We start from the raw sequence: 26,887 nt of genomic DNA, 5'->3' as shown, positions 1-26,887 counted from the left end.
TTGTTTACTAATAACACACAATTACGCACGAATATTTGCACCCTCCATCAAAACTGGACCTCCTCTTTCCAAAACATTTGGGTGTATGTCACTCCTTTCTTTCATCTTTCCTTTTCATGCATTTCATTTTTACCATCTACTCTTCTCAAATCATTTTTATTCTGTGCATATTTCCTTTTATAAGAACTAGTTCCAAGACGTGATGCAATTCCGTTTCTCAGCATGTATTTAACGATGAGGTTGCTCCATGCCATCTTTTGCCTTGAGGCATCAAAGGATCAACTGAATTCTACAAAATGCGCTCACGGATTTCCTAGTCGATCTGGAATCGAACCCCCATGACCCCCAGCTGACTTGTCAAACGTCATCCTCTTGTCACATTTCCTGCTCTATTGAAAGCTTTGCATTTTATTTAAACTTCTAAGTTTTCCCATTTTTGAATTTTAATCCTGTTTCCAATAAATCTTGATAAAGTTTTTATTTTTTATTTCTGATCCAGTTAGCAGTGCCCTGACAATTTTTCCTCTGGGGCAATTACTCTTCTGAGAGGAAGGTATTGAATTTTATGTTATAAATAAATAAATATGCTGCCGATGCAGCTGTTCATTTCTCAGTAAAAAATGAAACCAAAACTTGTTTCTTATTGTATTCTCAAAACATGAACAGTAAAATACATATACTGAAAATACGTAGCGAACATCACATTTCCGTGAGTTATCATGCTATGTCAAGATAAAAAATAGAATAAAATATGACGCATTGGGCCTGCGTTATTGCATTTTTGGAATAGTGATTCCGTGCACTGCAGCACAAAAAGCAACAGCTGATTCTCTTGGAGTTGGTAACAATGATTATGCCAGAAAACATGATTGCCAAGTTGCAATGTGCAGCGAACATGACTCGTAAACAATAGATATCATCAGAACGACTTGAATGAAAACAAAAAAAGACAGAAATATGACTTTTTATAGAATCATTTCAAATATCAAGTATGATAATACCAACTATTTATGACACTACTTGCAACATAGGAGCAATTAATAAAATCTGTCAACATATCTACGAATCTGGTAACATTGTAGACTGGACGTCTATCTAAGAGCCCAAGTGAAGAGCAAACAGCAAAGCGGTCGGACTCCATACCGTAGCCGTACCTTAGTGACCAAGATCGTAGTGATCGGATTATTGAGGACGCGAAGGAAGACCGATAAGGATTAACGCTATTCAATTTTAGGAATGAAGCCACAGATACTAATATTATTATCAAGCCTTATAGGCTTGTCCGTAGGTAAGTGATAGGATAGGTATTCACGATTTGGTTGGACTTTGTTAGCCTGGTGTGTTGACTCGGGTTTAGAGAGCATTGCGTAGTCCGTTCAAGGTTAGATCCCTTGGTTTTTAACTTAACTTAGTTCGATGATGTTCATAATATTGTTACTTTCTGGTGATGCGCCTCATAAAGGTTTTAGTAATTAATATGGCCCTTGGGTTAATTACCCTACGGTAGCTTAGCCCACGTACTTGCATCAGGAGTAGCTAATGTAAATTTCCTACCCTATACTAACCTAGGTAGGCTACTACCTAGGGTAAAAAACCGCATGGTACAGGGTTGGACCATGTACGATCAATGTGTACAACCCCAAAAAAAGTACATTAGGTAGGTATAACGCGTCCTGACATCGGAGATGGGCATCAGACGCGACTTCTTGTTGGTGAGAAACGGAACTTCTAAAGACCTCTACTCTGGTGTCAGGACGCGTTATACTAATGTACTTTTCTTGGGGTTGTACACATTGATCGTACATGGTCCACCCCTGTACCATGCGGTTTTTACCCTACTTAAAACAGGAGCGAGGCTGGTGATGGAATGACTCATGCTATGAGCTTAAACCCTTTGGCCTTTCTTTAGTTTGAGGGGCCAACTAGCTACGATAGTTTCGCCCCTCCATAGGCTATAGGGTAAACAACCGACTGGACTGGCCAACTCACCGACTACCGCGTTCTTGGCCACCCTCCGAAAAAGTACTTTAACATGTCCTAACATCGGAGATGGTCATCAGTCATGAGTTGTTGGTGGTGATAGCAGGAGCTCAAGATCCAAAGTTAGAAATTAAGGCCATAGGGTAAACAACCGCATGGACTGGCCCAACTCACCGACGGTCACGGCTGGACACTTTCGAAAAAGTACTTAGCTATGATTAAATAACTTAGAAGATTGACGCCATCTCGATGTTTGCGGAGTCCGCTTTGTGTCAACAAAACTTCCCATTTCCTGTGATAAATCCGCACACCACTTGTACCCATAGACGCTGGGGGGCACTTTCATCACAATCCTTTATTATGACATCACGACATCTTGACTTTCGTACCTATTGTAAATGAATTGCAATACTCAACTTTCTTGCAGAACAGTTTACCAGTTATTCATGCAGATTGTTATCAGCTATTCGTGTAATTGTTATAATTGTAATGTGCATATATATCTTTATTATTTACTTTTTGGATATATGAAAATGTTTTAATGCCGGATTACCACTGTAGTGTGACGCAATCGCTTTTGGTCCCTGGGCCTCTGTCTGTTTTCGCACCACAAGAATTAATGGGGCCGATTTTGCAATGACCAGAAAGTCATTAAAAAAATGAAAGTTAGCATTGAGAAGCATATGTTTTTGATTGAGAAAAATACAATTTTATACATTCAACTTACCTGTCAGATATATACATAGCTATTACTCCGTCGTCCCCGACAGAAATTCGAATTAGCGGCACACGTGGCCAAGGTAGGTCAGGTGATCTACCCCCCCGCCGCTGGGTGGCGGGAATAGGAAGCATACCCGTTTTCTAATTCATATTTTTTCTGTCGCTTGGAATGTAAACAACGTTTGTGCAGTTCCTCCTGATGGATTTTCGTGTTTCATCGCCATCGATCGTCTGGGCTAACTGCGAGGGAAGTAATGGATCTTTGGTTCGGCATACACTTTGTTAACTTTTTTTTTTTGATAAAATTAACTTCGAAAATTTCGAAGATTAGTGACGTGTAACTACCGAAGTTTCGGTAGACACTCATGCACTTTCATGAAAGTGAATTACTTATACTTTCATGAAAGGGAATTACTTATATTTATTCATTAATAAAATAAGTGTTAGAGTTTGATTGAGGAAATGTATATCTTTCTTCCTAGTTGGGGAAGTCAGAAAAGTAACTATCCTTTAGAAGCTTTATTAGCTCTTGTGTTAACGAGCAATTATAGTAGTAACAGTACTAGTAGTTGTTGCATCCTCATCACCTTCTTACTCCGCAGTATCTACAATATTCATATTTGCAAATTGTAGACTTTGGATATAGTTCAAATGCGAACTCTTAGAACGTAAGAAGTGAATATAGTGTTCCCCCATTACAATGGAAGGGTGCTCTGATCGGCTCTGTCTCGCTCTCAGGTCTAGACCTCTTCCAAGCTCACAAGCCCAGAGGAGAAGGAATGTCGAAAACCGTAAGGAGGTTTCAGAGAATCCCCACCGGTCAGGCGTCCCCTCGGCAGGTTTCTGTAGAGCATCCCAGACTGCCAGGGATAGCCATTGGAAAGGCATCCTAAAACAGTGTTTCTCCCTTTTTATGGCTACTGTTCCACGATGGATAGCTCCCTTTTTTATGCCTACTGTTCCACGATGGATAGGAGAACTTCGAATGAATGAAATTGACGAAGATCCTCGTATAATGCCTTCTGGTAGAATTATTTCAAAATGAGAATGACTTTAATCGATCACCATTTGAAATCAGGCGACGATTTAGCGCCTTCTAATATTAGAGATCATTCGATAACATTTGTGATAAAGTCATTGTTCGAACATTTTTTTGCAACAAGACGAGAGTGCTATCCCATGGGGGTATGAAATTGTTATTTCAACATAAAATTCCCCATCGGTGCATTTTTAGATATAGATCTATTCTGATGAGAATGATTTAGATTATTTGTCAATCGAATGAATTATATGGATTCTCGTTGAGTGATAAAAGCATATATGTATGACTTTTAAGCTTCTAGCTCCTACCATGCTTAGGACAAATCGCCTAAGACTACGGTATGGCAAGGCATATACACATACCGAAATTTATGCTATAATGGTCAAGTGAAATCCTTACAAAATTTCCTAAATTAGTACGGTTTACCTTAATGTAACAGTATTATAGAGGATTCTATTACGCTAGAGATGAGTTATATGATGCTATCGTGTCTTCGAGAAGTGATCGGAGAAGCATATCTTTATTGGTGAATTGGAGAGTAGGATAGAAACATTTTCTTTGTGTTAGAAGAGGTTTCCATGAAATTACCAGTACCCTTCTAGGACTTTCCTAGGAAGAAATTGTTTAAAAGGATGGTTTAGACGACACCTATTTAGTTTCTAGACTCGTCGAAGTCTCGTTCGCTTAATTATGCTTATATAAAAACTTCCTGAAGTTTGATAATAATTTTATAAGATTCCTTTATTTAATGGAGTAACTGGCAACTCTGGAAAGGGAAGGCCAGACGGCTTTCGAAGACTGCTTTCGCTTTGAGAGTGAGACAACGCAGTACCATGTTGTTCCCAGTCGTGAGCGGTCGTTTACAGCTCTCTCTCTGCGGAATGGGATAACTAACCGTATCTCTTCCCTACAATCGTGGTCTTAGCCTCGGATTGAGGGAATACTGAAGCTGTCATAAATAAAATATTGTCTGCCTTTTGTTAGGAAGCTTTCAATAAGAAAGATATTACAACCTTTCAATGCTGTTTACCGTAGGTAACATGATTAAAGGATTCTAATGCAACAGAACATTATATTATTTAATGCACTCATACTTACGAAAGCATGGCTTATTAGAGTACATACTTAGTGAGAAAGAGAGATGTAATAGAGTTCATTCAAGACTACAGTATGGTTAAGTCTTTCGAAAGGAAAGGACATCCGTATTAAGAATCGGATATTGCGCAGAAGTTGTATGAGTCGGGATGGGAAACATTCTTTTAGTGGGGAATGGTTCCCTGAATGGATATACTACGTATATAAAAGTTTTTCATAAGTACGGAATTAACATATGAAAGGATGTCGGGTACCATAAAGACACAGATGTTCTGGCACATAACATAAAGATAATTAGTAGGAGGCGCCAGCCTGGTGCAATAAGCCAAGAGCACCATCCAAAATATTTCTCGTTCAGGAAAAAAGGGGGGGGGGGGGATACGGAAGAATTAACCGAGGAAAGAATAATTCCCCTTCCGATATACTCGAATTAGAGGAAAATTGAGAAGAAACATCCAACTATGGAAGTACTGTAGAATTATAGGATTCTTACAGCACCTCTTCTTATTTTGATATCGAGATTTCCTGACCACGGTTGCTAGTAATGGGCCATAAAAGCTCCAGCCAGGCTTTAACCAGGCGATAGGCGCCAGCCAGGCGCGAGGCGCCAGCCAGAAGCGTGACGCCTCCCAGGAGCGAGGCGCCAGGCAAGCGCTGAGGACGCTGCGAGGTGCGAGACGCCAGCCAGAAGCAGTGACGCCTCCCAGGAGCGAGGCACCAACCAGGCGCAAGACATCAGGATCTCCAATTTCTCAGTATTTGGAGATAGTCTTTCCAAGAGTTTCCTCTTTGAGAACTGACACAAGATCAGTTTTTTTTTCCTGACAGGGACACAAGTTGTCGCACAGGTGGCCGTGGCCCTTGTCAGGATTAACTGAAATTGCGGAAGTCTCTAACAAGAACAGACTTTCTCGTGTCAGGTAATATAGTGGTCGCATGAGCGACTTCTTTCCTGGCAAGAGGAGTTGTTTTGGGAGAAAACTTTCTTTGCCAGATCAACCCTCTACTGACAATTATTCTAGATATCGCACAGCGAACGTAGTACGTGTCAGGATAAGTGGGTTCTTCTGCTTTATAGACCTTTACATGGTGAAGAGAACCGATATCTTTAGAGGTCTCTCGCTTTCCTCATCCTTATGAGACTAGTGATAGAAAATATATCGGACTCATAAGTTAATCTGGGTGCAGGTTTTAGAAAGACCTTGGCAACCCCTTTTTTATTGCACGTTTCGGCTAGTCCCTTGAACCATGCAGCTCCTCTTTCTCCTCTTTCATTGTTATTAACAGGATGTTATATTATCCTACTCCTATGTAAACATATAACGGGAGACCTTGTAATGTTTTGGTAATGGAAAGACTCGTAGGAGTCTCTCAGTATTGGGTGAGAGGCTCTTTCAAGTATTTGAACCGTACATTACGGCCTGATGTCCTAGGATAGGAATCTTGAATGATTCTCCTCGATCCTGGATCATTTATTAGGAGAATAGGATAATAATAATTTGTTGTTTTGCAGAATAACGATGATAGAATTTTCCATTCTCTCGTTGCCCAGGCACGAGGACGGGAAGAAAGAATATAAGAGAGAGGTAGCAATATACGCCATCTTATTTTATAGAAAGGGGAATAAAATTTAGTCTTTTTCCCCTAAATATAAACTCTTTACAGAATTTAAGACAAAGGGCGTCAAAGAAAGAAAGGATAATCGTATGCCTCATTTTAGACTTAGAGAGGTTGGATTCACAGAGGTCACGTTCTTCTCACAGCAGGTTTTGGAAGTCTTTTCCAAGACAGTCTGAACATTCTGTTCAGCATCTATTTTAAATGGTCCTTAACAACCTCTCCACTCTGAGTCTGTCTGCGTGCAGACTGACCAGAAGTGGACATGAAGGAGAGGATGTTTCAAGGTAAATGACAGTAGTCATGGATAAGATATATAATTACTGCAGATCGTGCTAGAGGGAATGAGGAAAACTGTCCTCTTCCGATACCTCTGTGAACCACATCGCGGTTTTTTTTCTTCCCTTTCAGAGGGAAGAATCACCTTTGTATATATCTGCTATCAAAGAACGCAGTAAAAGGCTATTCTCTGTCTCTATAAAGGGAATTGGAGATAGCAGAGCATTAAGATCTTCGGGATCTTATACAATAACCTCTATACGACAAGACTAGGAGATCTTATAATTACAATGGGATCCTATTTGGGCCTCAGATTCTGTGTTCTGACAAGATGGAACTGCTCCTCATCAATGTTTCTCTTGGTACTAAACGACCAAAAGGACGAGTGAAATTTTGGGCTTGGAATCTGGAATCAAATTCTAGAAAGACTCGGCAATGGGTTCCTGCCGGCATGGTATGTTTGGCAAAGAACTAAAACCTTTTATTCCTGGATCAACGCTTTCAGATAAAGGATTCGTTGTCCAGGCAATGTATTTACGTTGTCATCTACAAAAGAAGATAAGGTTTAAACGTTTGCTGACAGAGTCTTTGGAATACGATGAGGGCTCAAAACTACTTCCCAGAGGTTCAAAGAGATATATTTAAAGAGCTAGAAATCAGGAATCTCCCATTTAATTTCAGCTCAGAGTCTCCTTAGACTTCCAGGCTCTTTCCCTGCCTTTGTGCAAGGAATAGGGAAGATTTGGCAACGAGAGAAACTCATCAACATGTAGGAAAAGAGTGCTCGTTAGCAACGGAAGTATCAAGTATGATCCATCTCGGAGGAAGACTGGTCGCTCGGACTATTAGATTTCCTATCGTCTACTGGATGTAGCTGACTAAAATTACCTCCCTTGTTGCAGAGGCCATAGCTCAAAGTAAAAGAATTTTTCTTCCACCTTTTCCATCTCTGATAAACGATTGTGGATGTTCAGACTTTCGGACAATGTAGCGCCAATCAGGCGCCAAATGCCAAACAGGAGTAAAGACGCCTAGAGCAAGACAGTCCAAATAAACACTGTCATTGTCTGATGGGAGGAGAGGAGTAGGCCTCCAATCTGGCGCAGATGCGCTAGAGGCGAATAAATCAGGCAAGTAAAAGTGTCGAGGTGGACATCGCCAGTTTTTCATCGAGACTCTTAACAAGCTCGAATCTCCAGCAAGTGGGGAGTCAAGTCAGCCAGGCACCAGGCGCGAGCAGCCATGCAAGCGAGGCGCCAGGCAGGCAGCGAGGCACCAGCCAGGCGCTAGCGCCAGGCAGGCGCGAAGCTCCAGCCAGGCGCAAGCCAGGCTCTGGGCTTCATCCAGAAGAGATCTATTTCAAAGAAAGCCCTGGTCTTCTTTGGAACAGTGGAATCTCTAAAGCACTTCTTGAGTAACTTGATGATTCCTTCAAAACAGCTAAGAATTAAAAGCGCTTGAAGTGCGAGCTTTTAACAATTCTCGTTCTTTCCATAACAATATGTCGTGAGAGACATGTTAGCTGTAATAAGGGCGGGAGAATGCAAACTCTGTGTTGACTTCTCTTTGCCACGAAGGAGATCAAGTGGGCCTAATGAGCGATCCTTCTCTCTTTGTTATACATGTCCACGGCCATGCGTTGCTGGGTTAGGGAGCCGACACTGATCCTTAACTAGTGAATTAAAAAGATTTTTTTTTTTTTTTTTTTTTTTTTTAACATAACCGTGTATTATTCTGTCTATTATTTGAAATGAGTTTGGGGGATAGCTCTTTTCAAATTAAGCACAAATCCTCATATTTATACCAATAGACAATTAGCTGGTAGCGGTTAAAAAATACTTGATTACAAAAAACTTGCTTGATTGACAACTAAGACAGCATACCTACTATGGGTTTCAGAGACAGTGCAAGCAAGTTTTTTGGCAATATTTCTGTAACGAACACTCGTATCAGAACGAGATTTTGCTACAGTGTATTACACCCGTTCCGTAATTTGTAAGGGTATCGTGAAGCACTAATCGTAAACAATAACGACACTTGTCCTTGTACCAAGAGACAAAAAACTTCCATTATCCTGAAATGGATATGAACACGGCAGTAAAAATAAAAAGCTCCACCTACCCTCTCCCCCCACCTCCACTGCCCACCCCTGTCCTTCTTCCTTCCTTCACCTTCTCTCTCTCTCTCTCTCTCTCTCTCTCTCTCTCTCTCTCTCATTCTCTCTCTCTCTCTCTCTCTCTCTCTCTCTCTGTTGCCAATTGGTATGTTGTTCACCCTCCAAACTGGGTATAAGACTTACACAAAACGTGGAAATTGGTGAAACAGTTTATGATAATGCATCGGCGTATGTGTGAAGCTCCACTAATGTGGCAACGATGATTTTGCCATCTTAGCATACAAACATTAAAGCCAGATGTACGACAAGGTTAGAACATTGGATTGTATCTACTTTAGAAAATATCTGTAATTTTTCAGGGTAATTTGGTTGCAAAAAAGTGATAATAAACATAATGAGTAAAGTACGTAAACAATTAAGGGAATAAAGCTTTGCATTTCATAAACAGTGTCGTCATCTGCTGCTCGTAACTGTGTTTGTGGATGTGAGCACTTAGGAACCAGGAACAGCAAGTGGTTCAAGTGCAACTTGGAATTGATTAAGACCAATAATAAGTTCATACTTTCACTAATATAGGCAACAAAATGTTGTTTTATTGTGGTGATTACAACTGCAACTTTAGTAAGATCAATAAAAAGTTACATAAATACGCTAACATTGTTCAAATGAGTGCTGGGAAGGCTGGGAAAGATGGTGGATAGTCGGTGATTAGACGGCCAGCCTTGACGATAGCCGCTATATTGGATTTCAAAACTGCCTTGAAAACATACGAAGAGAGTCACATGCTTATTTTAGTTTGTATGGGCTTCATATATCACAATTATGTTGACGAAACTTCGGTCTTTGAATGGTATGCTAGAGTTGTAATTGTATTCTTGTTTTCACCGCGGGATGATGGTGGATCGTCCGTGATTGTTTACCCTATTTTAAGATTTAAACAGAGGGTAATGAAAAGTGTGGGCAACGCAGTGCACACTACCCCTATGACTCTTTTGAAATTTTTACTTATAATTAAAAATGTTTAGAGATTGACGCCATCTCGATGTTTGCGGAGTCGCGTGTGTCTGCAAACTTCCCATTTCAAAAACAATCGTAAACATGACTTCCAACCACTACTTATCCAAGGGAACTACAGCATTCTTTTCGCCTCTTCAATTTTTTATCATTGTTGTCAATTGGTATGTGTTTACCCTCCAAACTGGGTAAAAGACTTACACAAAACCGGGGGGGGAAGCAAGTGAAATTAGCGTATCTATTTGTAGTATATATATACACATTACAGCAATTTTATCATTACTGCATTACTTTGACAACTAGAATTCATGGAAGCATTTTGTAAATGCATCGGCGTATGTGTGAAGCTCCACTAGATTGGCAACGATGAGTCATTTTTGGTCGCGTCGTCTGCTCGCAAGTACATCAGAAATGTAATGGGTTTTTGGGGGTTAATTTTGTTGCAAAAAAAAGGGATATACTAATAGACATGAATTAAATGTAACATTTTGAAGTAACAAAGTAAAGTTAAACTAAATACGTAATGAGTAAAGTAACAATTAAGGGAATAAAGCTTTGCACCTCATAAACAGTGTAGTCGTCTGCTGCTCGTAACTGTGTTTGTGGAGTGAGTGCTTAGGAACCAGTAACAGCAATGTGGTTCAAGTGCAAATTGGAGTGAATTAAGACCAAAATATGTATAATTACAATCAAATAAGCACTGTGGAGTTTCAGTTGTGATGGCAGTAAGGAGAAAACCACCGATTACAAGGTAAAAATGAATTCAGTTCAAACCATGACCCTGGGAATAAAAAGTTTCATACTTTCACTAATATAGGCAACAAAATGTTGTTTTATTGTGCTGACTACAACTGCAATCTTTAGTTAGATCAATAGACATTACATATATACGCTAACATTGTTCAAATGAGTGCTGGGAAAGATGGTGGATTGTCTGTGGTTAGAACGGCCAGTCACGTGATTGCCGCCATATTGGATTTCAAAAGTGCCTTGAGAACATATTTTACGAAAAGCTCACATTTTAGTTCGTATTGGGCTTTCATATATCACATTATGTTGACGAAACTTCAATCTTTTGAAGGTATGCTTAAAGTTGTACGTAATTGTATTCTTGTTTCATCAATTAAATATTGAGTGAATAAGGCCTGGCCACGCGATGACGATGGATCGTCTGTGGTTGTTTACCCTATATGCATCTTTCGGTAGATATATATTACTATTCTGCGGCGGCCTAGACTATGGCAGTTGTGGTTTTTCTATGCAGTTTTACCTCCTAAACAAGAATTTCAAGTAATATTTATTTGGACGACTCTAATAACCCAGGGCTCGTACTAAACACAGCGAAAAAAAATTGACGCCCCAATTCCTGGTGGCTTTCGTATTCGCGGGGATGAAACAATGCGGAATGGTTATATAGAAGTACCCATTTTTCCCTTCTTAATGACGACCGTTTGCCATCATGATACCTTATCACACTTTATGAACCAGTAGGGTGAAACTCCGCCGTGGATCTGTCGTCATCGCGTGGATCAGCCTTATTCACTCAACCTTTAATTGGTGAAACAAGAATACAATTACATCTTTAAGCATACCATCAAAATATTGAAGTTTCGTCAACATAATGTGATATATGAAAGCGCCATACAAACTAAAATAAGCATGTGCGGTCTTCGTAAAATAAGTTTTCAAGGCAGTTTTGAAATCCAATATGGCGGCACCCACGTGAGGTGCCATTCGTAAGCACAGCCTTCCCAGCACTCATTTGAACAATGTTTTGTAACATTTATTGATCTTACTAAAGATTGCAGTTGTAATCACCACAATAAAACAACATTTTGTTGCCTATATTAGTGAAAGTATGAAACTTGTTATTCCCGGGGTCATGGTTTGAACTGAATTCATTTTTACCTTGTAATCGGTGGTTTTATCCTTGCTACCATCACAACTGAAGCTCCACAGTGCTTATTTGATTGTAATTATACACATTTTGGTCTTAATTCACTCCAAATTGCACTTGAACTACTTTGCAGTTCCTGGCTCCTTAGCGCTCACTCACAGTTGTGGGCAGCACACAACTACACGGTTTATGAGGTGCAAAGCTTTTTTCCCTTATTTGTTTACTTTACTCATTATTTAGTTTAACTTTACTTTCTTACTTCAAAATGTTTATTTGACTCATGACTATTATCCCTTTTTTGCAACCAAATTAACCCCAAAAAATTACAGATATTTCTGAAGTAGATACGAGCAGATGACATCAAAATGGCTCATCATTGCCAATCTAGTGGAGCTTCACACATACGCCGATGCATTTACAATGTTTCAGTGAATTCTAGTTGTCATAGTAATGCAATAATGATAAAATTGCTGTAATATGTATATATACTACAAATAGATACACTAATTTCTCTTATTTCCCCAGTTTTGTGTAAGTCTTATACCCAGTTTGGAGGGTAAACATATATACCAATTGCAACACTGATAAACAATTGAAGAGCACAAAGAACACTGTAGGTAACCTTCACAAGCAAACTGTTGATATTTGAGTCAGGAATCTAGTTACTTTTTCAACAACGAATGGTATTTTCAAATTAATAATCATAAATATGTAAAAAATTTATACAATTCATGACCTTATACTGCCGTTTAACTATTTATTTTAAATTATCTAGTGCACGCTTCTTCTTCTTCTTTACCAAAAATTGTAGTTCCCTTGGAAGATTTGTGGTTGGAAGTCATTGTTTATGATTTTTATGAAGAAAGTGCCCCAGCGTCTATGGGTACAAGTGGTGTGCGGATTTAGCACATGGAATGGGAAGTTTATTGACACAAGCGACTCTGCAAACATCGAGATGGCGTCAATCTTCTAGATATTCGTAGTTGTAAGTAAAAATTTCGAAAGCGTCATGGAGGTAGTGTGCACTGCTTAGAACCAGACTTTTCATTACCCTCTGTTTAATCTTAAAATATGACCTTAATTTGTAACTAGGGAGAAAATACTTACTTCGAAAGGAGAGTAGAGGTCTCGAGCTCCATCTCTCACCACCAACAACTCGTGACTGATGACCATCTCCGGTGTCAGGACGTGTTTAAAGTAATTTCTCGGAGGGTGGCTTCAAACATGGTGGAAACTGGATCCGCTAGTCCAGTAGGTTGTTCCCCCTATGTAGGGTAAAATTGTCCACAACAAATTTGCAAGAAAAGCAGTGTGAGAAATAGACTATCTAGGGTAGTGCGTGGAAGAATAGACTAGGTTAGCTACCTAGGTAGTATTAGTACTGGGTAGTGGTAGGTTGTCACCAACCGCTTCACAACACAATACTATTGGGATTTTAGCTAATTCTCCATAATATCTGTGCTAATACAAAAATTGTAATGAAATCTGTGGAGTACTTAATGCTATTGAGATAGTAGGCTATTTACAGCCTTTTGTTTTTGTTTTAACATCAGTCTCATGGGGTTGGGGTAAACGACTGAGTGGCGACATTGCGACCACTTCCCGAAAAGGTGCTTGAATTGCTGCCATGAGTGTCAGGCAAGATTGTTGTGGCCCATTCTGGCAGTACACAGATACCTCCATGTTCTCTCGAAGTAAGTGTTTTCTCCTAAATTACAAAATGATGTCATAATTCAAGCGCTTTTCCGAGAAGTGGCTGTGTTCCAAGAGGGGTGGCCAGCCGCTATGACGCTGTGTGGTCATTTACCCTATCTGGCCAAGTACATGTTAAATTTCTCATCTTATTTTTTGAACTTGTTCCTTGAGAGCAGTTCCATAGGCTATCCATAATGTACCTATTAGCAATCTGTCCACATCATTAGACTTACTATAGTACATACTGCACTCCCTCAACAACCAGTCTCCATAGCTACCTGTTTACTGATGGCTTGTTAATGTTTCTGGAAGCCCACTTTTCACACATTTATACAAGGCTTCTGAATGTTGCAATTGACTAAGCCCCTGATCAAACAGGATAGGTGTACTACCAAGAGTAGCCTAAATACCTCAGCCCAATGAGGCGAACTTGCTGAGCATTGTTTGTACATTGATTGGTCCAATAAGCATGTTATGTGCCAATTGGCTGTACCCATAACCAGAGGTCTGTCAAGCATTTACATTGTGCACCACCACTATTCAGCATTAATTTTTGGTAAAATTTCAGACTACTCCTGCCCTCCTCTAGTTAGGTAACTACAATTTTAAAATGCAAAATGGGTGCGCTGTTTACTATCAGCCCCTTGGAGATGAACTTAAACATAAAAAAAGATTGGTAATAAATATCTTAAACATGACATAAGTAAACATAAAAACGTAAAGATGGTAAATACTTCAACTGACAGGAATCAGGGCATTGTAATAGTTTGCAGTTTTACCTTTTTTTTAGATAACACACACCCACCATTCTGTTTTTTATACGTTCACATACAATATAATATCTATGAAAGGCTAGACTAAAGTGATGGAGTTCTTGAGAATGAGTTGTTGGTTGCCAGTGTTTCTGGTTGTTTTGGGTTTAGTACAGACTTATAAAAAAATATGCCATGAATAATTTGTACATCTTTGGAATCCAAAGACATAAGTTTGTGTATCTTTTTATAGGAGTCTTTTGGGTAGTTTAAAGGTACCGTAGCCTATGAGTGCATTTTTAATGCACTTACTTACACCCTGTTGGACTTGTGGCACTGAATGGCCTCCCCAGGTCCCGTGCCAGGCTATTTGGCTCAAATTTTATGCTACAGTCATTCATTTTTCATTCTCTGAATATTTTATATCAAGCAATGTAATTTTTTCCAAATCAGTTTATATTTATTTCATTTTGTGTTTCAGGAGCTGGTGGCGGTGTTGGTGGCTCTTCTGGTTCTTCGTCAATCGGTAGGTCTTCTGAATATTCTGGTCATCATTTTGTTGCTGCAGGGCAGAAATTTGTGATAACTTGTACCATAGATATGTCTGAATATCTTCAGTGGACGATTAATGGAAGAGCTATCATACCTGGCGAGGCTGGGTAAGAAGTATTTGAACTAACCCTACATTCATTACATTATAAATGTATTGAGGTTATTTGATGACCAGGAAAATTAACTGTTAATAGTTCAACTAAATTTGGATTGAAGAAATAAGTTACATGACATTACATACTGGTCCTCCCTTGTGGAGAGAGTTGTCTTGGTATACCTGACCTATAAATAATGAGATACTAAGTGCTATATTTTCATGAGCTGACATATAGTGTCTTCACTGTCAGATATACAATGATTGAAGGACCAGGACCTCAGGGCTATAAAGTAAGTCAGTTGAAAGTGGCCAGAGCTCACCCTTTTCATGCAGGGGAGTACAGGTGTTCCCCAATCACAACACATTCTCATTCTGTGTTTGTCATAAGTGGTAAGGGATAGATTCTATCATGTTTTCCTGCTGACAGTATATTTGGAAAGATTCCATTTAGAGAGCTTGTATAAGTTTTGGTTAAAGATAATTAGCTGGTTCAAATGTCCCTTGTACTGTCCGTAAAGTGTTCTTGGTACTGTACCTTTGATTTTGTTCATGCAACTTACCTGTCAGATATATATATAGCTGATAATTTCCGACGACCGACAGAATTTAAAAACTTACGACACACGCAGTGGGAGTCAGGTGGTTAGTACCCATTCCTGCCGCTGGGAGGCGGGTATCAGGAACCATTCCCATTTTCTATTCATAATTTTTCTGTCGCCGGTGTTGTGATCATCTGTTTACAGCACCTCTGTCTGGATTTGGAAACACTTTTTGCTACTTGAGTATCCCATTTTGGTTCTTTTTGGATTAATTGACTTGGATCGGTGGCTAGGCACACGTTATTAGTGGATTGATTTGATTTTGGTTTGGACTTCTCTGGATAATATGTCAGGGGTCTAGTACAGCTAGCGCTAGATTTTGCTCTAGGACTGATTGTAGAGGTAGGCTACTGAAAGCTTCAGTAGACCCAAACATACGGTATGTAAGAGTTGCAGGGAGCATGAATGTGTGTATGAAAGCCGTTGCAAGGAGTGCAAAAGATTAACAGATTCTGAGTGGAAGGCGTATGATACCTATCTTAGGAAACTTGAAAAGGATAGGTTAAGGAGGTCTTCCTCCAGGAGTGTTTTTCAGGTGTGCAAGAAATTAATGTTTCTCCTGTTAACCCTCCTTCTGTTAATGCTCCTAACCCTGTAGTGTTGCCTCCGGGCCCTGAAGCAGTGTCAGTAGAGAGTAATACTTTGTCCTTAATTTTGGAGTCGATTCGTAATTTAGAATCGAAAGTGTTGGCTCTTGAGAGCAAAAGTAATGTGCAGAAGTGCAGTGATACCCCTTGTGTAGTGGAGGGTGCGTCAGATCGGCCTCGTTTCGCCTCTAGGCCTGGACCTCTGCTTGACTCCCAGGACCTGGGGAGGGAGCATGTCGAAAGCCAAAGGAGGGTTACAAGGAACCCCCACCACCGATCTGGCGTGCCTTCGGCAGTTACTGATGAAAATCCCCAGACTGCCAGGGAGCGAGCACGGGCACGTCTCCTCAAGGAGTGTTTTTCGTCATCGGAGGCTTCATCCCCACGTAAAGGGTGGAGTTCTCACGGGGTTGCTTCCCGTCCGCTGAAAAGGACGGCAGCGTGATATTGACGCTTCACGTCCTAGTTCTCCGAATTTGCGATCTTCTCCTGACAGTGCGTTCGCTGCTTTTCCGCCGCAGAAAAGGCGTAGAGAGTCTTCGGACTTGGATTCGGTAGTTCGTGCGAGCGATACAGTCGCTCTAGAGCTCGGGAGGAGGCCGTACCTGGGAGGAGGAGGGAGGCGTCCCCTCGCCGCTCTCCTGCTCACAGGATCAGTCCCTCCCCGGAGCAGGAAGATTCGCCAACCAAGAGGATGATTCAGTCACTGCAGCAGCAAACTTCAGGACGCTCTTGCTTCTAGAGAGTCTTCCGCGTCGTAGAAAGGATGAGAAGCTTCCTGTGAAGAAGTCAAGACCTGTCTTTCTCCTCGCTCGCCTCTCTCTTCGTTCGAGTCTCCCTCTAGAGTTCGTTCGTGCTACCCCAGCAGCTCTCTAGGAGGTGAGAAGAAGTTAGTTTCTCGCTCTCAGGATGAGATATCTCCCGCTCGCAAGTCTTCGAATGTTCGCAAGCGAGTGGGGGACGCTGAGCGCGCTTCTGTGCAAAGTGGAGCGCGCTTCCGTTGCCGCCAAACGCGCACTGTTGTGATAAACGTGCACCAGTGGGCGCCAGCCGCGCGCTGACTGACGCTCGGCGCGCACCAGTGGAAGCCAAGCGTGCACTAGTGGGACGCTCGGTGGCACCAGTGGACGCCAGGCGTGTTCCTCACCAACGCAAGTTCAGGTGGATGAAGGAACTCTTCCTGTTCGTCAATTTTCTTCAGAGTTTCCTCCTACTTCTCCAGTTTCTGAGGAAGGAGGTTAGCGATAATTTAGTAGAAGCAGAGGAAGAACAGCAACAGCTCCTGTCTCATCGGACTATAAAGTTTTGATGCGTCTTCTACAGTCGGAGTTTGGAGAAACTTTTCAACCGGAAAAGCCCCTCGTTCTCCCCCTTCTCAATTTCTTCTTTTAAAGCATCGAAGGCATCGGGGTTCGTTAAAATGAAGAAGTCGCTTTCCACGAAGCAACGCGTTCCGGAAAGTCCATGAGTGGATGGAGAAGAGGAAAGCGTCAGGAAAGTCCTCTTTGGCTTTACCGCCATCAAGACTCTGCGGTAAAGGAGGCAATGTGGTATGAGACGGGAGAGGACGGTAGGTGTTAAACTACCAGCCTCTGCTCAAGGTGATTTCGGGAGCATCGTGGACGCCTCCAGAAGAGCCCTTCTGTCTTCATCAAAAGTCACTTGGACCCATAACGAGTTCGACTTCATCTAAAAGGCCTCTTCAGGACTTTAGAGGTCTTCAACTTTCTCGACTGGTGTCTTGGAGTTTTAGATGCCAGGTCAAGGAGTCTGATACTATTAGTCTGGGGGAGCTGTCCAGTGTACTTTCTTGTATGGACAAGGCCGTCAGGGATGGTTCTGAGGAGTTGGCTACGCACTTTAGCTCGGGGATTCTCAAGAAAGAGAGCACTCTTCTGTAACTTCACGGCCAAATCCGTCTCTCCAGCGCAAAAGGCGGACTTGCTTTTCGCTCTGTTTTCAGACCATCTCTTCCCCAGACTATGGTTAAGGACATAGCATCAAGCCTTCAGGAGAAGGCAACGCAAGATCTTCTGGCTCAGTCTTCTAGAAGGCCAGCAGCTGCTTCATCTTCTGGGGTTTCGTTTACCAAGAAACCGAAGCCCTTTTGTGCTGGATTCTTCCTCCGAAAACAGCCTCCGAGGAAGAGGCTCTTCCAGAGGAAAAACTGCTCCGTCAAAGAGTAGGAAGTGATTTGGAAGTCCTTCAGACGCCGGTAGGAGCCAGCTTCTTCGGTTCGCGAAAGCCTGAAGAGAGAGATGCCGACCCTGGTCGCTAGATGTGTGAGGAAAGGTTACAGGATCCCGTTCTTGAAGTCACCCCCGCTATCCTCAACACCAAAGGATTTGTCTCCTCTTATCGAGGAGAGAAACAGAAAGTGCTTTTCGATCTGCTGGAACAAATGATCGAGAAGCAAGCGGGGTTGGAACAGGTCTTCGACCTGGAATCTCCAGGATTTTACAAACCGTCTGTTCCTGGTGCCGAAACATTCGGGGGGGTGGCGACCCATCCTCGATGTCAGCAGCCTAAATCTCTTCGTTATAAAGAGAAATTCAAGATGGAGACGCCTCAATCGGTGCTGTCAGCTTTGAGGACCGGGGGGGGATGGATGGTCTCACTAGACCTCCAAGACGCGTATTTTCACGTCCCCATCCATCCCCAATCAAGGAAATACCTGCGATTTGTCCTAGAAGGGGAAGTTATTCCAATTCAGGGCACTTTGCTTCGGTCTGACCACAGCGCCGATGGTTTTCACCATTCTGATGAAGAACGTGGCAAGGCTGCTTCATCTGGAGAATATAAGGATCTCTCTCTACCTAGACGACTGGCTTATTCGAGCTTCATCGCGGGACCGGTCTTTTTGTCTGGAGGACCTGCACACGACCATGACGTTAGCGAAGTCCCTGGGGCTTCTGGTAAACCTCGAAAAGTGGCATTTGACTCCTTCTCAATCTTTAGTCTATCTGAGGATTCAGATGGACTCAGTGGCTTTTCGGGCTTTTCAGTCCCAGGGGCGACAACTTCAATGCTTGGAAAAAGTGGCGACCTTTCTGGGGCGGGAAGGAAACATGCTCGGTGAGGGAATGGATGAGTTTGCTGGGGACCATTTCCTCACTGGAAAAAGTTGTTTCCTCTGGAAAGGCTGCACCTCAGACCTCTTCAATTCTTCCTAGCCAAACAGTTGGAAGAACAAACAAGATCTGGAGGCGATCTTGGGTTTAACGAGAGAGGTGAAGGATCACCTAAGTTAGTGGTCAGATCCACGGAAGCTCGCAGAAGGGCTCTCCCTCAAACTTCGGAACCCCACCCCGACCTAGTGTTGTTTTTTTCCGACGCGTCGTCCACGGGTTGGGGAGCAACACTAGGAGGGGAAAGAAGTGTCGGGCACCTGGAGAGGGGAACAGGTGTCCTGGCACATCAATCTGAAAGAGCTGCAGCGATTTACCTGGCTCTCAGGTTCTTCCAGGAAGAAGTATCCGGCAAAGTCATTCAGATCAACTCGGACAACACCACAGCACTGGCATACCTAAGAAGAAATCAAGGGGAACTCACTCGCCTTCTCTGTTTGCCATCGCAAAGGAACTCCTTTTATGGGCGAAAAGCGCAAGAAGTCACTATCCTGACAAGGTTCGTGTCAGGAGTACAAATGTTCTGAGCGGACCTTCAGTCAGTCGACGAGGACAGCTTTTGCCGACAGGAGTGGACCCTTCACCAAGAGGTTTGCCAGTCGCTGTGGGACCTGTGGTTCTGTCCGCAGGTGGATGTCTTCGCAACTTCCAGGACGAAAAGACTTCAAACTCTATTGCTCCCCAGTTCTGGACCGGGAGCAGTCGCAGTAGACGCCCTATTTGGATTTTAGTTGGTCGGGTCTAGACATATATGCTTTTCCCCCGCTCAAGATCCTCGGGAAGTGATGAGGAAGTTCACGGCATCGGAAGGAGCGAGGATGACACTCATCGCCCCCTTCTGGCCGGCAGCCGACTGGTTCACAGAGGTGATGTCCTTCCTGGTAGACTTTCCGAGGACTCTGCCCTTAAGGAAAGATCTACTCAGACAAGCCCCACTTCGAGAGGTACCACAAAACCTCCCCGCTCTGAGTCTGACTGCGTTCAGACTATCAAGAAGTTGGCCAGAGCGAGGGGTTTTTCAAGACCTGTGGCGAAGGCGATTGCCACCGCAAGGAGGAGGGCCCTCTCAATCGCTCTGTACCAATCGAAGTGGGCTGTCTTCAGATCCTGGTGCAGGAAGAAGGGCATTTCCTCCACCACAACCTCTGTGAGCCAGATAGCTGACTTCCTTCTTTATCTGAGAGAGGAAGTGAAGTTGGCTGTTCCAACTATTAAAGGCTACAGGAGCGTGCTTTCTGTAGTCTTCAGGCACAGAGGACCTCGATTTGACTAATAATAAAGACATTCATGATCTCATTAGATCGTTCGAGACTAAGAAGGTCGGATCCAGCCTAAAGTACCCTCGTGGAACTTGGATGTGGTGCTCAAATATTTGATTGTCGAGTCACTTCGACCGCTTCATTCAGTTTCTATCAGGAATCTGACGAAGAAAACGATCTTCCTAACCGCTCTGGCGACGGCGAAGAGGGTTAGCGAAATTCAGGCCATTAGCAAGCAGATTGGGTTTTCAGACAGTAGTGCGATTTGTTCTTTAAGTCCCACGTTCTTAGCAAAGAACGAGAATCCTTCCAACCCGTGGCCGAGGACCTTTGAAATCAAAGGGTTGTCAGAAATAGTGGGAAATGAACGTGAGAGATTCCTGTGTCCTGTCAGGGCTCTAAAGTTCTATCTGCAGAGAACTAAAGCTTGCAGAGGTTCATCTGACAATTTGTGGTGTTCAGTGAGGAAGCCTGATCTCCCTATGTCGAAAAACGCACTGGCGTTCTTCATCAGAAATACGATTAAAGAAGCTCATGATAAGTGCAGTGATAGTGATTTGAAGCTTCTGAAAGTGAAAGCTCACGAGGTGAGAGCTATTGCTACTTCGGTAGCGTTTCACAAAAATATGGCGCTCAAAGATATTCTGAATGCCACATTTGGAGAAGCAATTCGGTGTTCGCTTCACACTACCTGCGGGAGGTGAAAGTGACATACGAAAATTGCTTCTCCCTCGGACCATACATTGCTGCAGACACTGTTTTGGGGGCAGGAGGTAACACTCATCCTATCCTTTAGGGATTAGGGGGGTTTTTATGGTTGTGGGGTGACCGCCTGGGGCTGGGTCTCCTTCCATTAGCTTAGTTAAGTGGGATACCTTTGGTAAACTAAGCCAGGTGGTGGTATTTTTGTCTCGTTGCCCTCATTAGTATGGTCCATGGTCTAGTCACGTCGTGGTCTCGCCCCATGTTGACAGATCATTCTGGAGTGCACCAGCTTCATAGGTCTCTACCTTGCTGGCAACTCTAGTAGCACAAGCAGACTTACGTGGCAGTAATCACGAAGCCAGCTATGCTAACAGGTAAGGAACCAAGATATCAAATATCTGCATATATGTGTTTCCTAAATCCTCTATTCTGTCTCTCCACCACCAAAGGTGGGATTCAGCTATATATATATCTGACAGGTAAGTTGCATGAACAAAATGATATTGTAATGATACAATTAAGTTTGGTTCATACTTACCTGGCAGATATATAATTAATTACCCGCCGCCTCCGCCTCAGGAGACAGTGGAAATAAAAATTCATGAATAGAAAATGGGAATGGTTCCTGATACCCGCCTCCCACAGCGGCAGGAATGGGTACTAACCACCTGACTCCCACTGCGTGTGTCGTAAGTTTTAAATTCTGGCTGCCGGTCGTCGGAAGTTTATCAGCTATATCTATATCTGCCAGGTAAGTATGAAACAAACTTAATTGTATCATTACATATCATATTTTAAGGCTAGTGTAATTTTAATTGGAAAGTAGTAGTGCTAGGTAGAGTTTAAAGCATTTACGTATATAGTATACAGTAACACCTGTATGGTAGCTAATTAGATATAATTTCACATGGCATATACTCTTGGTAAGTTAATAAGAAAAATTGCTGGTAGGTTTGCTAGTATTCTTGAAAGAAATTACAGTATACGTACTATTGTCTTTTTAAGCTATGAAATGCAATATTTGTAGGAACCTTTACTGTAGAGCCTGAAGGGTATTGGCTTATTTCTGTAGTGTGTGTTAAGTCATCGACTGACTCGTGGCCAACTTTACTATAGTGACATCAAGTTGTGTTTTGTTCATGAAGACAGAAGTTAAGTGCTTAGAGGTCAGTAATTAGAGTTAGCAAAGAAACAGTTTTGGAATAAGTTAGTGTTACATAATTTAGAATGTTACTTCAAAAGCTAGCAGTCCATTTGGAATACTATATGAATGTTAATGCTCATCAAGTGCCTGTTAAGGGCCTGGATTGTTCTTATGTACATACAATGTACAGGTCTGGAATGTCTGTGCTGACACCTCTCATAACTCACCATCATTAAGAGGCCTCACTTCAAGTATACCTATAATGCATTTGGCCAGTACAGCAGTACCCAGATCTAACTTTTTGTCTTCTTTAATCAACACTGTTTTGTGAATTGTAAATTTTTTTCAAACCTTTCTGCCTCGTTTAATCAAGTTTTGATGAATACTATTACTGAAGTTTTAAATCAAACTTGTGACATTCCATATGTCTTTCATATGTTCTAGTAATAATGTATTTTTTTATTCAGACTATGCGTTAATCTTATTCGTATGTGGCTGCATAAGTATTAATATACATAAAAACAATATTCCAGTTCATTTTAAGAATGTAAAGATACCACCTTTCTTGTGTCTAGGGAACAGGAAAAATCCTGAAAGATACTGACATGCAAAGTAGAGGAAGCTTTTCGTTGTGCTTAGTGTAGTAATTAGAGAAATTGTTTATGGGAGATGAACATTTGCAAGAAATTAATGTTCAATATTGTAGTATATGTAATTGCTGCTAAATTGTACATTGTGTGCATAACAGTGCATTGGATAGTTATTTAGCCGCATAGCACAAAGCTTCAGTGTAAATTATTCTGACCTTATTATTTTTTAAAGTTCAGTTATTATAATCTGTACAGTGTATTATAAGTTCTGAAAATTGCAGAAATTTGTTTTCTCAAATACAGTACTTTCTTTTACCCAAGTCTAAAAGTGTTCAAGAGTTTGAATAGGCCATCCAAATTAAATTAATTGCTATGTGGATGATAATTTTGTTACAAGTAGTTGTCAGGCTTTGTCACTTTCAAGTGATTTTTCTATTTCCTCCTCATGTACTTTTTTGGTTTCTTGATATGGTGTATTACTTCAGTGTAGACTTTTGCACTGTCAGCATTACAAGGTTAATGGAATCCACAGCTGTAGTCACTTCAAGTGAATGATGATGCATAGCTGCATGGATGATTGACTGTTTACAGCATTATTGTGAATTGCTAGCAGCACATTAGTAATGAAGACAAGTCACATTGAAAGTCTTTTTAAATTATCATATCTTGAGCTACGTATGAGCCATAATAACAAATCATCAAGCCATGATTTCTGAAAAATAAATGTATGGTAGCTGTATCATCAGTAGACAAGTGGGAATGTAAAAAAGTATCTCTTGTGGGAATTTATCCAGCTTTAGAAATCCTTATCACTTGCGAATAGGTATCAGTTGGCTTTTCTTTTCTTTACAGAGTAAAGTGTACCCTTGATTAAGTGACCAGTAAGTCAATTGAAGTTCAGCAAAGATAAAGGCTCGCCATCACAAGCTGAAACTGAAATTGATACTTTTTTTCAGGATGTGAACTTTTTTTTGCATATATACCCCGGCCACCATTTCACTAATTATCATTGAATCTGTATGTAAGAAATCATAATTGTCTGTATAATGAACTGTTGGCAAGGCTTGCTATGGGTGGAGTATTGTATTAGTAACAGATTGTTGGACTGGCAAACTGTTTTTTGGTTATTGTTCTCATGTACATATAGAAGTTGGTTCCTAAAGTCCTAGTTGTGAATATACCATGCTGCTCAGTTTATAGAACTTCTTTGCTAAGTAAGTTAAGGATATCATTCATCCATTTGCAACAATTGGGATTCTTTATGTATATAAGAAAATATTGAAAATTGGTAAAAATAAAAAAAAATAAAATTAGACCATGTATGGAAGCCTAGAGTTCCTTGGGAGATTACTCTTCTGTAACTGCAAGTTTATCATCTTCAGAACAGAGTACAAGTAGTAAGTGAATGGGAGCTTTGTCATTAAGTAAAATGGTCACAGTAGTACCCAATTATCAGTTGAAGTTTGGATGGTCTAGCAACTTTCTTACCAGCAGTAGAAGACTTTGGTAGAAATGTGGGTTTTTACATCAGAAATATATTTTTTGATCTTTAGATTTTATTTAGATTTGTCAAGTACAGTATGCTGTAGGGATAGACAGGAATATTCTTAGCAAATTGTTTTGTCCATTTCAGGCTCACCAACTGAAACAGAAAATACAAGGCTGTTCAAAAAGGACCACTCCCTTTTACTTACATGTGACTATAATGCTACAAATGTTGAAACCGTTTGGTGAGTTCTATGGCACTGGTTTTGTTTTTGTCATTGTTTATGTGTACCAGTTAAGCAATTGCAATAGCCATTGAAGGTGTTACATAGTTTTTCTGCCTGTAATAATTGTGATTTGTAAAAAATGAACACAAAGGAAATGACAGCATGGCATTCTTTTTAATATTCACCAAAATATCTAGAGGAATATTTTGTTGACTGCGAGTATAATAACTTTATTTCAGGAAGAAGAATGGGACAGAAATTGAACCAAATGACCACTACCAAATATACAATAACTCCACACTGAACATAACTTCTCAAACAGAGAGTGACTTGGGAGAGTTTAGCTGCTTGATCAAAGGACCTGGTGAAGAAGAAAAGTATTTCTATCTTGTTGGTAAGTAGTCGACAGGTCTCACATTCATACCATTTAATTTGAATACATGATACCGATATTACGGGAGATTTCTCCTGGAGTTTTTCATTTTTAGAAGGATATTTTTCTTTATAAGTTAAACCAAATTTGTTGGATATGTACAGTAAATCTGGGATTAATGGAACCAGTTTGGTAATAGGCCCTTTAAATAAGCTGTACCAAGAGGACATGCACCTTGCATGTCCTCTTGCTAAGACCTAGGTTTACTGCAAGTTGTCTGCTGTTATAGTCAAACCAAAATGTCAAGGCGAGTGACAGGAGGTTTCTTCCCGACTTGGGAGCATTTTGGTCGTTGTACCCATAAGGAATCTGCCCTACTTCAACCTAAAACCTCAGTGGTCAAGGCAGATCAAGCACCCAGATGGAGAGTTTGCTCTGTATTTATCCCTGATTTTTTTTTTTTTTTTTTTTCAATTTCTTCTAAATGCAACCTCGAGTAACCTTTGCATTTTTGTGTGTTTGTGTGTGCACATATAGACTGAAAGGGGTGAGTTATAGAACTGGTTGCCAACTGTTCAATCTAGAGCTATCCTGTTTAAGAAATCATGCCATGAAGTGCAAAATGCATAAATTTTGACGCATTTAGTTATTGGCTAAACACAGAACCAACAAAAACTTCATTTCAGATACTTGAGTCTTAAAAAGAAAAAACTATGGGTTCCCTCATTAAACACTCAGACTGCCTCTATTCCATTGTTTGTTCATGAAACTTACCTGACAGATATATATATAGCTGTATTTCTGACGTCGACAGAATTTCAAAATTCGCGGCACACGTAGTGGGGCGGTCAGGTGGTAGTACCCATTCCCGCCGCTGGGCGGCGGATATCAGGAACCATTCCCATTTTCTATTCATATTTTTTCTGTCGCCGGTGGCTGCAAACATCTGTTTACAGTACCTCCGTCTAGGATTTTTTCAATTATCTCGCTTTAATATTATCTGGGATTGACTTTTGGTATCGACTTTGCTGGAGTTGTTGGAGTTGGCACGGCGGAAATAGTGGATTGGTTTTTGATTTTGGATTGACTTTTCTGGATTCAGTATGTCTGGATCAAGTTCGGGAAGTTTCAGAGTGTGTGTGAGGAGTGAATGTAAGGTGAGGCTTCTTAAACCTTCAGTTGATCCTCACACAGTTTGTATGGATTGCAGGGGGCATGTTTGCGTGGTTGATGATCGGTGCAATGAATGTAAGGATTTGGATGATGATAAATGGAGGATGTATGAGACCTATCGGCGTAAATTAGAGCGCGATAGAGTCAGGAGGTCTTCCTCTAAGGGCAGCTCTACTAAAGGTAAGGATAGTAACATTTCTCCTCCTCTAACACCAGTAGATTTTGCCCAACCTAATCCTGTTTTGTTGCCTTCGGGCCCCAGTGCTGTGTCTGGAGAAGGTAACACCCTTCTCTGATTCTAGAGTCTATTCGTGCTCTCGAATCTAAAGTTTTGGCCCTAGAAACCGGCCCAGTGAAAGTTTGTGTCAGTGCCCCTAGTGTTGTGGAGGGGGCGTCAGATCGGCCCCATAATGCCTCTAGGCCTAGACCTCTATCGGGACTCCAGGACTCAGGGAGTGGGTATGTCGAAAGCCGCAAGAGGGTTACGGGGCTCCCCACCGATCTGGCGTCCCTTCGGCAGGCCTTGTTGCTAAATCCCAGGCTGCCAAGGAGCGCGCACGAGCGCGTATCCTGAAAGATTGCTTTTCGTCCTCCGAAGCGTCCTCCCCGCGCAAGTGGAGCGCTCGGAGAGACTCGCGTCCGTTGAAAAGGACTTTTCGCTTTGAGGACGTTCTTCACGTCCTATGTCTCCTCTTTCGTCAGAGGACGCTTATGACGCCTTTTCCTCCTCAGAACAGAGAGGAAGGCGTTCTGCCCGATGA

The 26,887-nt window shown here is 41.6% G+C and overlaps 1 protein-coding gene across 2 annotated transcripts in view; it reads left to right on the top strand.

The window, feature by feature from the left end:
* Positions 1-1,085: 1,085 nt before the first annotated feature.
* LOC135214825 (basigin-like) overlaps positions 1,086-26,887 on the top strand; it is a 45,456-nt gene continuing 19,654 nt past the window's right edge. Inside the window, exons 1-4 of one of the 2 annotated variants that reach the window (XM_064249211.1) lie at positions 1,086-1,288; positions 14,689-14,733; positions 24,502-24,598; positions 24,820-24,974. In XM_064249211.1, the coding sequence (XP_064105281.1) occupies positions 1,237-1,288; positions 14,689-14,733; positions 24,502-24,598; positions 24,820-24,974 (349 nt within the window). In that variant the 5' untranslated portion in view covers positions 1,086-1,236. Of the gene's footprint in view, positions 1,289-14,688; positions 14,867-15,106; positions 15,247-24,501; positions 24,599-24,819; positions 24,975-26,887 lie in introns of those variants that run through there. The other variant, XM_064249210.1, reaches the window with a different exon arrangement.

The sequence above is a fragment of the Macrobrachium nipponense genome, chromosome 46, assembly GCF_015104395.2.
Source record: "Macrobrachium nipponense isolate FS-2020 chromosome 46, ASM1510439v2, whole genome shotgun sequence".
Lineage (NCBI taxonomy): Eukaryota > Metazoa > Arthropoda > Malacostraca > Decapoda > Palaemonidae > Macrobrachium > Macrobrachium nipponense.
The sequence above is the reverse complement of the archived record's forward strand: the minus strand, read 5'-3'. Positions and strand labels throughout refer to the sequence as shown.